This window comes from Pan paniscus, chromosome 1 (assembly GCF_029289425.2).
Source record: "Pan paniscus chromosome 1, NHGRI_mPanPan1-v2.0_pri, whole genome shotgun sequence".
Taxonomy (NCBI): Eukaryota; Metazoa; Chordata; class Mammalia; order Primates; family Hominidae; genus Pan; species Pan paniscus.
Genome location: NC_073249.2, coordinates 67356083 through 67370490, shown reverse-complemented (window position 1 = coordinate 67370490; position 14408 = coordinate 67356083). Strand labels below are relative to the sequence as shown.

The following is a 14408-nucleotide window of genomic DNA, read 5'->3' as shown; positions in this document are numbered from 1 at the left end:
AACTAATAGATCTGCTGACTACGCCGTATAGTGGAGGAAACACTCTGCAATCTCAAGACAATGCAGGTAACTCAATCTGAAATCCATCAAAAAGAGGACAACTTGCTCAGGTACGAGGCCCCTGAAAAGTAACTCATCAAATGACAATAGGAACTGTGTGGACACTCCCTCTGTAACATGGACTAGGATATCACTCTCCTATATTAGAGGAGCTCCAAGCAGTGTATCATGCTCAAATATTTATGAATTGACAGTGTCCGACAACCTCCTGTCCATAAAGCATGGCAGAGTGGGTAATTAATTGGAAAGAGTTGGCCGTAGAACTTTTAAGAACAATTATACCTTCTACATCTTACCACTCCCCATTCCTAGTGACAACTTTCTCATCTCAGCGAATTCTCTTGTGTACTGTTTCTGGAACATATATTACTAAATTCCTGTCTCCTTTACAAAATGCTGTATCTCGGGCAAAAGGCATATGTATTGTGCTTGTATTGTGTATCCAATGTGTACATATATGCATATTCTCACAAATATGGTATACATTTATATTATGCATGTGTATGGACATATATCTGCATATTGTAAAATGAAATAGAATTTTTTTTTCTTGAGATGGAGTCACACTCTGTTGCCTAGGCTGGAGTGCAATGGTGCAAGCTTGGCTCACTGCAACCTCCGGCTCTTGGGCTCAAGCGATTCTCCTGCCTCAGCCTGCCACTCAGCAGGGTGGGATTACAGGTGCCCACCACCAAGCCCAGCTAATTTTTGTATTTTTAGTAGAGACGGGGTTTCACCATGGTGGCCAGGCTGGTCTCAAACTCCTGACCTTAAGTGATCTGCCCACTTTGGCCTCCCACAGTGATGGGATTACAGGCTTGAGCCACCACGCCCGGCCTGAAGTAGAATTTTTTTAAATGAACGGTTGGAGATCGAGCTAAAGGCTATAAAATGGCAGGGTTCTAATCAGCTCAGATTGTTTACAGTAGAAATGTACGCAAAGTCTTTGGAGTTAAATGATGAACTGTCACTTTATTTATTTATTTATTTATTTTTTGCTATGTCTCACTCTTTTGCCCAGGCTGGAGTGAAGTGGAGTGATCTTTGCTTACTGTAACCTCTGCCTCCCTGGCTCCAGCGATCCTCCTGCCTCAGCCTCCTGAGTAGCTGGGATTATAGGCACCCACCACCACATCTTGCTAATTTTGGTATTTTTAATAGAGACAAGGTTTCACCATGTTGGCCATGCTGGTCTCGAACTCCTGAACTCAGGTGATCCACCTGCCTTGGCCTCCCAAAGTGCTAGGATTACAGGCTTGAGCCACCACACCCAGCCTAAACTGCCAGTTTACATCAGTTATAATTTTTTTTTGTTTTTTTGAGACAGGGTCTCACTTTGTTGCCCAGGCTGGAGGGCAGTGGCACAACCATGGCTCACTGCAGCGTCAAGTAATCTTCCCACCTCAGCCTCCCAGGTAGCTAGGACTACAGGTGCATGCCACCACGCCCAGCTAATTTTTCGTATTTTTTGTAGAGATGGGGTTTTGTCATGTTGCCCAGGCTAGTCTCAAACTTCTGAGCTCAAGTGATCTACCTGCCTCGGCTTTTCAAAGTGCTGGGATTACAGGTATGAGCCACCATGCCCGGCCTCAGTTTTTTTTTTTTTTGAGATGGAGTTTCCCTCTTGTCGCCCAGGCCCAGGCTGGAGTACAATGTTGCAATCTCAGCTCACTGCAACCTCCGCCTTCCAGGTTCAAGCAATTCTCCTGCCTCAGTCTCCCAAGCAGCTGGGATTACAGGCATGTGCCACCACGCCCGGCTAATTTTTTGTATTTAGTAGAGACACAGCTTGTTTCACCATATTGGCCCGGCTGGTCTCAAACTCCCGATCTCAGGTGATCCACCTGCCTTGGCCTCTCAAGGTGCTGGGATTATAGGCATGAGCCACTGTGCCTGGCAGTTATAACTCTTAAAGCAACACAAGTCTCTTGGTAGCCTGATTACAACGAGAATTAATTAAGTACACTATTTTCCACAGTACACTCCCACAAAGTTTTTAGTCCTGCCATAATGTTTGTAGTAAAAAGAATCAACATTTTCAATTTGTTTTTTGGGGTTTTGTTTGTTTTGTTTTGTTTAGGCAAGGTCTTCATCTGTCACCCAGGCTGGAGTGCAGTGGTGCAATCACAATTCACTGCAGCTTCAATTTCCTGGGCTCAAGTCATCCTCCCATCTCAGCCTCCTGATAGCTGAGACTACAGGCGTGCAATTAAAAAAAATATATATTTTGTGGAGTCTGGACCTCACTACATTGCCTAGAACGGTCTCAAACTCCTGGGCTCAAGAGATCCTCCTGCTGCAGCCTCACAAATTGTTGGGATCACAGGCGTAAGCCACTTCACCTGGCCTTGATTCTTTTTAAGCTCAATAAAAATGGAACTTTGTCTTGCTGTCATGGCCAGAGTTAAAATACAGTCAAACAACAAAGACCTCTAGAGTTAAAGCTCACAAAACTGATACTTAAAAATAACTTATTAAATAAGTATTGCAGGCACTACAACAGGTCTCAAGATACAGTGGTGAGCAAGAAAAACAGGATCTCTTGCTTTCGTGAAGTTCAATTAGAAAGTCCTATCAAATGATAAGACATCTTTCTTTGGGGCAGCAAGTTACTTTCACTTAGTGGTAAAAAGGCCAAGAATAGTTCAGGAACTTCTCATCCACTTGTCTACCCTTCTACACAGCAGCACAGATCTGGCTTTTTAAATGGCCCCAGGCCGGGCGCAGTGGCTCACGCCTGTAATCCCAGCACTTTGGGAGGTGGAGGAGTTCAAGACCAGTTCAAGACCTCACTTTGGGAGATCAGGAGTTCAAGACCAGCCTGGCCAACTTGGTGAAACCCCATCTGTATTAAAAATACAAAAATTAGCTGAGCATGGTGGTGCACACCTGTAGTCCCAGCTACTTGGGAGGCAGAAGTTGCAGTGAGCCAAGATTGCGCCACACTACACTCCAGCCTGGGCGAGAGTGAGACCCCGTCTCAAAAACAACAAAAGGCTCTAGGCAGCACCCATCCATGGAATTCTTTCAAATTCCCTATAGCTTGTGCTATCAGTTGTTATTTAGTACCTGGCAAGATGATATTAGGGGAACTCATATTTAAGGAGTTCATGGAGACCTCCTTTTGTAAATACTGGCCTGACTCCTTAAGGTTGAAAGCTTGGTCATTATTCTGTTTAATCTATCACTGATGAAAGTTATCACATAACCCATTGTCTGCAAATGAACTATAAAAAACACCTTAGAAATACAAGGGGATTGCACTGTGACCTGTAGGTCAAAGCTAATTCTAGGTGAGAGGGTGAAGAAACAAATATGCTAGTTATTTTCACCTAAATTCTGATCCTATGAATTTAAAATTCCTTCTCATGCAATCATTTTGTCGTAGAATTGATTACAATGAACAAAATCCAAAGTGCTCAGTTTAGCCTCTTTGGTTTAGTGCTAAACCAACCCACTGCCTCTTCAGTTTAGTGCTTACACTGTGTAGGATACACCATCCAAAAGGCTGTAAGGGTGGCCAAGCAAAGGGAAGACAACTTCAGTTGGGGAGGTGGAAGTAGAGATTCAATGGAAATAAGGGTATACATCATTTAACAACAAAATCAAGAAAATGCTAAGGATGAAAGAGGGTACTCAACAATCATGCTGAAACAACAGGCATAAACTAGGACCACGCCAGCAAGCTAATAGGTAGATGACTCTACTTTGAATATTAAATCATATTACGAGCCAACTTTCTTAAGAAAAAACACGGATATCTAGGATTACTTGACTAGTGTAAAATACACAGTTGCCTGAAGAACTTGTGTTATCTCTAAAAACTATCACAGGCCCCAGCTACCTCCCACTGATAAGAGTATACTGCCTTTTAAAAACAATCACTATTGCCCACATTAGTAGTAGTATTAATGCTATTAATAATATTGCACTCCAATGTGTCCAATAATTGCTTTTTGCTAGGTATATGCACAGCATCATGGGAGCCGGAGGGAGCTTTTACCCAACCTCATGAGGAATGAACGAAGGTAGGAATTGGCCAGGATAAGGTGGAAGAACTCCCAGATACTCGGACCAAGATAAGAGCAAGGGGCAAGGGCACAGGTGACAACACAGAGCTTTTGAGAATCACAATCGGTCCACTGGTCTTCCTGCAAGGCAAGATACACCCAAGGACGAGCCCATGCCTAGGGCATAGCCAGCCTTGGAAGGCTTCAACCAGGGTAGCAAATACTTGTTATTTAAATCAATCACTGAGAGCAGAGAATAGAAATCGTAAAGCCAGTTAATCATACATTATGTTAGGCTATTGTATTAGGCCAGGAATGGTCAAAACAATGTTATGGTAAGCCAAAACCAAACTCAGGGGAGCACAGGAAGGGGGAGGAGTGGGGCTTGTACCCTGCTACAAACCTCTAGGCTAGGAAATGCCGAGATTGTGTGTTACTAAGTCTAGGTGAAAAAATCCCTGAAGTCCCAAATACCCAACTTAGAGAGGTACAGGAAAGGGCTGGTCAGCAACATCACTCCAGTGTTTTAAAAACTCAGAGTACATGAACTTGAGCTTATTTTGCCTGTTTTAGGAAATAAAGGAATATAATGGCACATAGGGATTTGAAAGAATCACAAACACATCAGAGAGATCTTATGTTAGGCTGATTTATAAGTGCTGCTTTGGGCAGTTACACAGTTTGTTTACAATGAGGAGTTATTTGACTTTGAACATACTGTACATGGCAATTAGAAGTTGTCACGGCAAAAGAAAACCACAGCTGGCCTGCCACAGCCAACACAAGAACCAGAAAATGGTAGATGAAATGAAGGAATAAAGGTGGGGTTTATTTCTTATTATAAAAGAAAAAAAATAATTCCTCAGCAGTCTTAACAAAGACATCAGGATACAAAATTACAAGTGTTTTGACTCCAGCCCTGTCCCCATCTCCTCCAAGAGCAGAGGTAGGAGACAGTTGAAGCAAACAAGCAATTCTGTAAAAATTACCTAGAAACCCTACAAATTTGATTAAAATCTAAACTTCTATAATTTTGCTTTTTAAAAAATTTAATATCAAAAGGCCTGCTTTAGTGACATGCTATTCCTACCAGAAAATAACCCCAATACCCCGTGTCAGTAACATGCTCAAGTTGACCAGCCAACTCTTATCTCTAAATCCATGTGGACAAGTGTGTCTTTTAAACCAAAGCCACGGAGATCAAGTGACTGCTAGTAACGTGTCGTCTGTTAACTAATCCAGTGCCCACCTTCTCCAGAGGGTGGGCAGGGCAGAAACCCAAAAGGGTCATGAGGGCCTAATCCCAGATCACCATCTTTCTAAGAACCACTTCCCTCGCTCCCTACTCAAAATGAGATGCTTTATTTCTAATCCGACTATTTGTCTCAAATTTGGTGCCCCGTGACCTGGATGGTTTTTTCCTTTAGCAAAACACACATAATCCACAAAACCATACATATAGTTTTTTGTCTTTACATTTAAATATAAAAATACTATTCTGCTTTGTGTGATAAATCAAGGACCAAGCAGTAAGAACCTTTTCTTCTTTCAAGGTAGGGATATCCATCAGTTTATACTAAGCTTCGTGTTCAGAGCAGGGCATTTAGTCCCAAGCCAGGCTAGTCCCACAAGCAAGAGACCAAAGCCATTCTCTCTGATTCCCAACCCCTACCTTCTCTCCTAATTCCCACTTTTAATAGAAAAGTTGGTTATAACTTTTTAAGAAAAGTTTCCACCATGAGGGCAAGTCCTAACCTAACCAGAGTAAGTCAGGTCTTCCCCTTTCAGCTACCTGGAAGAAGAGTCCCCCTTCTGCAAACATGCTCTGTCCGGATAGCTACGCCTATTGGACAGGTGCACCCCATTAAATGGAAGCAGTGGTTATGTCTCCCCACCCTCCTCCCCACTAATGCACTAAAAAGCTTCAGTGATAGGGAAAAAAAGGAGGGTAGGTGTGAAGAAATTAATAACTTGACCCCTCTATCCCCGCCAAACAAAGAAAGCAAGATTAACTGGGCACATGGAATGAAAAAAACGACCTTGATATTCCACCCTTTGAGTTACAATCGGGACAACTGGGAGAGGGGGAAGAGTTGGAGTGGGATGAAGAACTAGGAGGGGCTCAACAGCTGGAGGTCTAGTCCACTTAATTTTTGTACTGGAAGGGCTCATCGCCGGTTTCATTGAGAAGACACGTGCGGATGAGGGCTTCTGTCACCGAAAAGGGGTCACAGTTGGCAGAGGGGCGACGATCTTCAAAGTAACCCTTCTTCTCCTGGCCAACAGTCCGGGGAATGCGTATGCTGGCGCTACGATTGGCTACACCAGCAGAAAAGTCGTTGATGTTGGAGGTTTCATGGAATCCAGTTAGACGTCGGGCATTGTCCAGGCCTCCCTTGGGATCATAGGCACGGATGTGGTACTGGTGCCGCTTGCTTAGTTTCTCAATGGCCTCCTCGATGTACCTAGAGGAAACAGAAAAGATGGCGGTCCAACCTTGTCTCCAGGTATGGAGCCAAGAATGAAGTGCACCAAAATATGATACAGTAGAACAAATACTTCATGAGGGCAGTGGCTGCGTCTTCTTACCTGTGTGTCTCAGTGGTCAGAACAGTGCCCGACAAGCAGTAGAAAGTTACTATTTGTTGAAAAGACTAATCATTTTAAACTTTCTCCCCCTCATAAGCATTAAGCTTATCCACATGCCTGTATTGTTACTAATTTAGTTCTAAAAGATTTTCAAATGCATGAATTTGTCAACTTTTCCCTGTCACCATGACATGTCACAAATATATATATTGATATATATTTATATAATGATATATGACCAATATATATTATATAAATTATAACAAATATTTATCACTGTGAATCAGAAGTATTATTTGGTATTTTTCAAATAGGAACAAAATGAGAGAATGTGAAGGCAAGTGTCAACACCTAAAGTACATCCAGACTGAGAAGTCAAGTTTACTTATCTTTGGCAAATATTTGCAAGTCATCCTGCAAAGGAGACTTTGCTGAGAGATTGCTAAGTCTCCTCCCAAGTTTTCTGCCACAGGAGATTAAAGATGGCCCCAGCAGAAGGTACTCACTTCAGACCATTCTCCTCCCGCATGGCCTTGGTGCTGAAGTTGGTATGGCAGCCTGCACCATTCCAGTTCCCAGGAATGGGCTTAGGATCAAAGGTTGCTATCACTCCAAAGTCTTCACACACACGATGCAAGATGAAACGGGCCACCCAGAGATGATCTCCCATGCTGATTCCTTCACAAGGTCCAATCTGAAATTCCCACTAGAAACGAGAAGCTTGGCCATTAAAACAAAGCTAACTGCTCACTCCAACTCAGAAGCTCCTAAACCTGTTCTCTTCTCACCTGTACTCCAACCCGTTCTTAGGTTTTGGGTTAGTGAGTGGTGTATCAGCAGCCCTTACTAGCAAAAGTCCTATGTGCACCTACCTACCCTTCTTCATTGATGGATTGGAGCTATACTTACCTGGGCAGGCATGACCTCGGCATTAGTCCCCGCAATCTTGACACCAGCATACAAGCAGGCCCGGTAATGGGCCTCCACGATGTCCCTGCCATAGGCTCTGTCTGCTCCCACACCACAGTAATATGGACCTACAGAAGCATCAAGACAAAACGCTAAGAGTCAAGAAATCCAGAGAATCCCAAAGTCAGAGATCAGAAGGCCCTTAAGCCTTGCCCTCTTGAATCACTATCCTTGCCTTCATCTGGAGGTGCGGGGCAGGGGAGGGGCAATAGGGGAGTTCCTCTTCACCACAGCTTCAGTGGGGCCAAAGGTTCCCCCTAAAACCTTACTTTATATATTCATATCCATTTTTGGACTTTGGTGATGTGAGGGCTGTTTCGCCTTTACTGTATTATTTTGCTTCTTGATTCTGAAAGTCATTCCCATCCCTGCGAAGGGGCATTCCTGCACAGTTAGACACTTCTGGGAATTTCACCTCTAACCCAAGGAGACTTACCCTGGGGCCCTGGGAAGCCGTTGGAAGGCCAACCAAAGGGGTGCCCATCTGTCCCCATGAGGGTATACTCCTGCTCCATGCCAAACCAGGGGTGCTGGTTGCTCACCATGTCCATTATCCGTTTACAGGTGTGCCTCAAATTGGTCTCTAGAAAAAAGAGTCAATAATACGCCATCAGGGATCTAAAGACATAGATGCTGAATACTGATGCTGATGGGAGAATAGTCCTTGGATTCTATACAACTGAGGTGTGCACTATGGTATGAACTGACTCAGTATAGGCCTTCTTGGGATCACTGAGTCACTGAGTCAGAAAAATGAGAGAAGCTGTTAATTGTACATCTGTAGGAAGACTCTGAAAGACTTCAGTTTTAACTAAACTCAGTTACAACCAAGTCACACGGGAGTGGATTTAGAACAGGGCAACTTTCACCTTATCTGCATTCTGGCCACCTCCCAAGCACCAAATGCCAGGCACTTAACCCTCTATTCACAAGACAGCTGCTTCTGGTTGTCAGATTTATTCTTCATTTCTCAGGCACTTGGAGCCATTCTATAATTTTTGAGAAACATTTGTCCATTGGTTTACATTTGTCCTGGCCTACATTCCAGGCAGGAAGGCTGTTACTGGGGACTCCAAGACTGGCAAACAGATCTGGACAAATCCAATGCTATTTTATGCAACCAACAGAGAAGACCATAGAAAGATGGGCCATATTATCTCTTCCTCAAAGCAGAAGTTCAGGGAAAAGAATCACTCAGATTCTTAAAATAGTGCTGAAATTGCCTAGTCTTCCCAATGCTGATTTCAGAATGTCTTTTCCCTCCCCTTCACAGCATTCACAGATTGAGGAGGGGCATCCATAGCTGTGCTATACACACCTGCAGGCCTTCGATTGTACTTGAAAACTTCACATAACACCAGCTTGTTAGGGTCCTTACGGAAGGGGTCCCGAAACATGGCAGCAGGCACGAGATACATGTCACTGTTGGAACCCTCAGACTGTAAAGTACTAGAGCCATCGAAATTCCACTCAGGCAACTCTGGGGCAAAAAGAGGGAAAATTACATTTAAAACATACAGGAGCTTTCCAAGCAATGCAAATACAGCCAGCCCTTCACTCACCTTCCCATCTCTAAAGATCTCTTTTCCAGGAATTCATTAAGGTATAAATGCCATCATTAATATGTACACCCTGGCACCTGTACCTGATCTTATAGCCCTTCCTATCTGAGTTCCAAGTAAGACCATTGTACCAATTCCTTAAAAGAAATATATCAGATACTCCCTTCCCAAATGTCTTCCAGGAGACAAGCTGAAGCATTCTGTTATCACTACCATCCTATCAGTCACTTAAAATATTGAGATAGTGAAGGATTCTGATTCTTCCATTAGGTAATGTGTTGCGTCCTTCTTATGCCCCCAGTGTATTCTGGCAAGTTATGTCCTTATTTTATAGATGAGGGAACAGACGACTAGCAGGATGACTTACTCTAGGATGCTCCCTTATCACCTATCCACCTTTCCCACTGTTTTGAAGGCTGTTTGGTCTCTCTAGCTGACTGAGTTCTCTGAAGGCAGAGACGAGACTCTCATTTTGTATCTTCAGTGTCTGTGCACTATCATCTGCCACATAGCAAGTACACAATATAGGCTTTGTATTATGATCATTCACTTACTCAAAAAGGAAAAGTAAGCTACCCTAAACTAGGCAGGATATGATACTTTCCTCTGGCCCCTTTCCAGAAGAGGGAAGACTATGGCTTGTTCTAGACTGAGAAATGAAGGTCACAACTATAATCTAACTGTAGCTCCTAGAGGGATACGCAATTAGCTTTAAGAATTTCCAAAAGTGGCATCAACTAAAAATTAGTCCTATTTAAAAACCATTGTAGAGCATTTACTTCACATCTAGAAGCCAGTGATATGAGTATTAAACACAGTTTTCTAAGAGTTTGTAAACTAGATGGCATTCTCAGGTTAGAGCAGTGGTTTTCTGAGGGTGCCTTAGAGCCAGCTAAGTGGGGATGTCCAGGTCGGCAATCTCTAAGCCCCATGCCAACTCTCCATAAACCAGACTTAGTTTTTCTTCAATACACTGGCCTACATGCACAATTCCATTGAAATAAAGGGTTCCATTGTCGCTCTGCTTTGAGGCAGTGTAGGAGCTTAATGTTGACTGAATGAAGTCTGAAAAGCCCTGCCTTAGAAAACCTTTACAAACAGAAGAAAGAGGCCTAATCCAGAGGCTGAGTCAAAGGCTGCTGCCCACCCCTCTGCAGATCCCACCCAGCATGTGCTCCACTCCCCATTGCTGTCTCACCTTCCACACACTTGGGCTCACTGTCCAGGGTCCGGGTCTTGCAGCGCAGGCCTTCTCCAGTACCATCGATCCAGATATACATGGCCTGGACTTTCTCACCCTGAGGCAGGGACATGTACACCTGCTTGATGCCTTTATTTAAGTGGGAACTTGCTGAGGTGGTCATGGTGGAAGGTGTTCTGGAGAAGAAAAAAAAAATAACATTGTTAACGCCCACTCCAAACTGATCCCCTGCAAAAATGGCTCAAGAAGGACGACTGAATCAAAAGTCAGAGTGTAAGTGCCAACTCCTTCCCTTGTGGAAGTCAACACACAAAAAGTTATGTTTACTCACTCTTTCAGGGGGATTAGTTTTATAGTAGGCAAAAATCTCCTTTATAATAGGCTGTAAAACTGATCACCACCTTTCGAAACAATTAACACAGATGCTTGCTAAAGAAAAGATCAGGCCCTTGGTAGTAACTCAATGCCTCTGCATCCCTGAGCTCAGTGGCTTAAGTTCCACAGCTACTGCAGAACCCAGGCTTCCAAGCTAGAACTTATACTTGTGAGGACTAAGGTCTATTCCTTCAGTGTAGCTGAGGTAACACTAAACTATCCAAATACTAAACTATCAGAGGAAACAAATCAAAACCAATACACAAATTTACAAAACATAGAACTTCTTCCAATACAAGTAAAATCCAGCCACAGAACAGGCTTGGCTTCCACAGTTTGTTTTTCTCTTTGCCTTTCATCCTAGCTGTGGTCTTAACTCAAACCCACCGCCCCTCCCCACCAAAAGAAAACTCATTACACATTTAGATTTGAGGATGAAACAAGGTTACAATATATTTTTTTAAAAGGCTAGCAGTTTCCTACACAAAAGCTGATTCAAGCCAGATTCTAAGGGGAATGCTGCCATAATTTCCATAGGTCTCATGCAAAGTCTCACTTAAGATAGTGGGCAAGAATCACAACATTATGGAATTCTACAAGACTTCAAGTAATTAGGAAATTTCCACTTCTAAATCAAAAAGATCTGGAAATTTAAAAGCCATGAGGCATACTAATAACTGCCAGCCACTACCACAAAACCTCCGAAAGAAGAGAAACTCTGAAGCCACAACAGCCGAAGAGGAAACATTCTCTCTCTCCCTCCTCCCTCCGTGGACCAGGGTGGCTAGAAAGGGAACACATTGTTCTCCTCCAACGACTAGGGCAACGTTCTGAAGTACAGTGGCAAAGTTTCTACGGGCAACCGTCCATGTTTGCCCAGCTGAAAACATAACTGCTTCTCCCTCAGCCTCACCACCCTTCCCCTTGGGGAAGACCAACACCCCAATATTGCCTCTAGAAGACTCAGCCGGCCAAATCCTACTTCCCACCTCCATCCCAGAACCCTTTAGCTCCCGCTAAAAGCTACAACCCACCGAAGCGGGCAGATCACCTGAGGTACGAAGTTCGAGACCAGCCTGGCCAACACGATGAAACTCCCGTCTCTACTAAAAATACAAAAATTAGCCGGGCGTGGTTGTGCACGCCTGTAATCCCAGCTACTCGGGAGGCTGACACAGGAGAATCGCCTGAACCCCAGAGGCAGAGGTTGTAGTGAGCCGGGAGATTGCACCACTGCACTCCAACCTGGGCAACAGATAGAGACTCTGTCGGAAAAAAAAAAAAACAACCTACAACCCAATTTCTCGGCTGTCCTCTCCAACATGTTACACCACCAATATCATGCACACTTTGTCCTAAGCCTCAGTTTCGGATCTCTTGCTCTTTTCCGTGAGCCGAGTTGCATGCCAGCAGCCTAGTGCCACTCTATCAACTGCTGCTGCCGCGGTGCCAAGTTTACGTGGGGGAAATGGATTCTGAAGTTTTCAGCCGTTTCTGCAGCTCCCACCAACTCCGGGGTCGTCCTCCCTGCCCCCTCACTCACCCCAGCCACAGAAAGTCAAGCGTATCGTTAGGGTTGCCCTCTTTAACCCTTCTCTTTTTGGAGTGGCGTTCGCGCCTCTCCTCTTTCTCAGACTCTAGCTGGTCCAAGCACCGGAGCTTTCTGGGAGAGGGCGATGGAGAAGGGGACAGACAGCGGCCGGCCCGGGGGGTGTCCGAACAGGCAGGTTGGTGGGTTAAGGTCTTAATCTTGACTCGAGATCTCTCCCCGGAGTTCACAGAGTAGGCGACGAAGCCGAAGCAGCTGGAGCGCGACCCGGAGGAGTCTGACTTCTCGTTGTCTTCATAATTTTCATTCGTTGCTTTCTTCGTGGACTTGCGGCTGGGGGAGGATCCCCGCTTCCCGCCCCCGAGGGAGTTATAATTATCCACTTTGAGAGCAGCCCCTTCCCACTGAAATGTCCCTAAAGTGGGCGCTCCGACCCTCGGGCCCCCGTCCGAATCTCAGGGCCTCACGGAGGTGGCCATACCCTGCCGCCGAGGGGTTGGGGGGTCCGGGGGAGGGTGGGGGCGCAGGCCGGAGGGACTGCGCGCTGCTGCTGCCTCCGCCCGGCCCGGCTTCTCCACTGACTGCGCCGAGGCCCGGGCTCTCCATTGTTCGGTCACATTGGAAGGCCCCCGGGACCCCGAGGCGGGAGCCGGCCGCCCAAACAACGCTCAGCGTTACACGCCGCAATCGAGGCGTCTCAACCATCGCCAGAACCAGGACGATTGCTCCGAAGGCCCCACCACGAGGAAGGCAGCCAGGCGCCCGCGCCAACCAAGCGCCTTATTTGCGCTCCACAGAGGACCGCACCGCCACTCCATCCACAGCGCAAACAAACCACTGCGAGCCCCAGGGCGCAAGCCGGCCCAAAGGCCTCCAGGGGTGGCGCTTCGGCCGCAAGTAGTGAAAAGAAGATCAAAACAACTCACCCCGCCCTTCCCAGAGCCTGACCAAGGGCGCGCCCCACCAGCGCCAGCCCCGACGGGTCCAAGCCACCGGCGGCGGAAGCACGCGGGAGGAGCACTCATGCCGGATCTCCGGCATGGGCCGGAGAGGCCGCAGCGTAGGGCTGGGACTGGAGGGGCAGGCAGCCGAAAAAAGAGGCTGGGCGGCGCGCCTCGCGGGGTAGCAGGAGCGGCGCGCATCGCTTGCGTGACACCGGGCCGTCCGGGGGCTTACCTGGGCGCCGAGCAGGCGGGCGGGTAAAGGTAGGCCGCGAGAGCGAGGTGAGGAGAGGAGGCCGCAGTACTGCTCACACGCTCCGCTCTTCTCCCACTCTCGACTCTGCAGGGCCGCCAGCAGCCCCGCACCCTTTATCCGCGGCCCGGGGCCGCCCCCGGTGCCCTGATTGGCTCCCAGAGGCCAGGAGCCCGGGCCGATCAGCTGATGCGGTCCCGGGCCCCGCGGCCATTGGGCGAGGAGCCCGGCGGGCGCCGCTGGGGTGGGGGCAAGCGAGCTGGGAAAGAAAGAAAGAAAGAGAAAGGGGCGTGGGGGAGGGGCAGGGCGCCGTGGGGGAAGGGAGCGGAGGCGGGAGGGCTGAGGGCAGAGGGGCGAGTTGCCGCCAGGCCGGGAAGCCTCGGCTCGCCGCCCGCCCGCCAGCTCGCCAGGTGCCGCCCCACGGCCCCCAACCCGGGGTCCCGAGGCTCCCAGCAAAGCCCGCCCTGGACCTCTGCCCTGCCGCCTTCACGGGGAATAGTTTTACGAGGAGAGCTCCCTGGGGAAATGCGGAACCAGGGAAACCGAATTTAGCCTTTTGTTGCGAGGGAGCCTCCGAGCCCCGCTTCCTGCGGGCAGGGGTTAGCTTGAGAGGGAGCGCGGGGCGCGGGACCCGAGGGAACCTTGGGCGGGCCTGGGCTAGGGCGGGTGCCGCGCGGGCCTAGGGACAGGCCGGGGTTCCCAAGGCCTGGAAGAGCCGCCCGCTCCGGCTCTCTTGGGTCTGGGGAAATAAACAGAACTCTGCCATTTCACATTTGAAATCAACGTGCTGTTTCTCTAATTTTACAGAGAGGATTCTGGAGGGCGGTAGAAACTAAGTCTGGAGACCTGTCTCATACCGCTGGCCAGACCCTAGGCAGGTCTTTCAGGGCCCAAGTTTC

At 47.2% G+C, this 14408-nt stretch overlaps 1 protein-coding gene across 3 annotated transcripts; it reads right to left on the bottom strand.

Moving 5' to 3' along the window:
• Positions 1-4703: 4703 nt before the first annotated feature.
• GLUL (glutamate-ammonia ligase) lies at positions 4704-13625 on the bottom strand. Of its 3 annotated transcripts, none has more exons than XM_055110851.2 (8): positions 13492-13622; positions 11818-12031; positions 10389-10567; positions 8947-9108; positions 8065-8211; positions 7569-7696; positions 7166-7365; positions 4704-6535 (listed from the first exon to the last, which is right to left on the bottom strand). In XM_055110851.2, exons 3-8 carry the CDS (start codon positions 10552-10554, stop codon positions 6217-6219), a joined length of 1122 nt encoding a protein of 373 aa, XP_054966826.1. In that variant the 5' UTR covers positions 10555-10567; positions 11818-12031; positions 13492-13622; the 3' UTR covers positions 4704-6216. The 3 variants fall into 3 exon arrangements, with proteins under 3 accessions (XP_054966826.1, XP_054966816.1, XP_003824783.1); XM_055110841.2 differs by having other exon boundaries at positions 11818-12011; positions 13492-13603; XM_003824735.5 differs by lacking the exon at positions 11818-12031 and having other exon boundaries at positions 13492-13625.
• Between the last annotated feature and the right edge of the window lie 783 nt (positions 13626-14408).

Bases quoted from the DNA above. Each gene is read 5' to 3' on its own strand.
- GLUL (XM_003824735.5), bottom strand. From the start codon at position 10,554: ATGACCACCTCAGCAAGTTCCCACTTAAATAAAGGCATCAAGCAGGTG. The intron at 8,212-8,946 runs GTGTGTATAGCA...TCTTTTTTCTAG, and splicing joins GTACAATCGAAGGCCTGCAG to AGACCAATTTGAGGCACACC. The intron at 7,366-7,568 runs GTAAGTATAGCT...TCTCGTTTCTAG, and splicing joins CCGAGGTCATGCCTGCCCAG to TGGGAATTTCAGATTGGACC.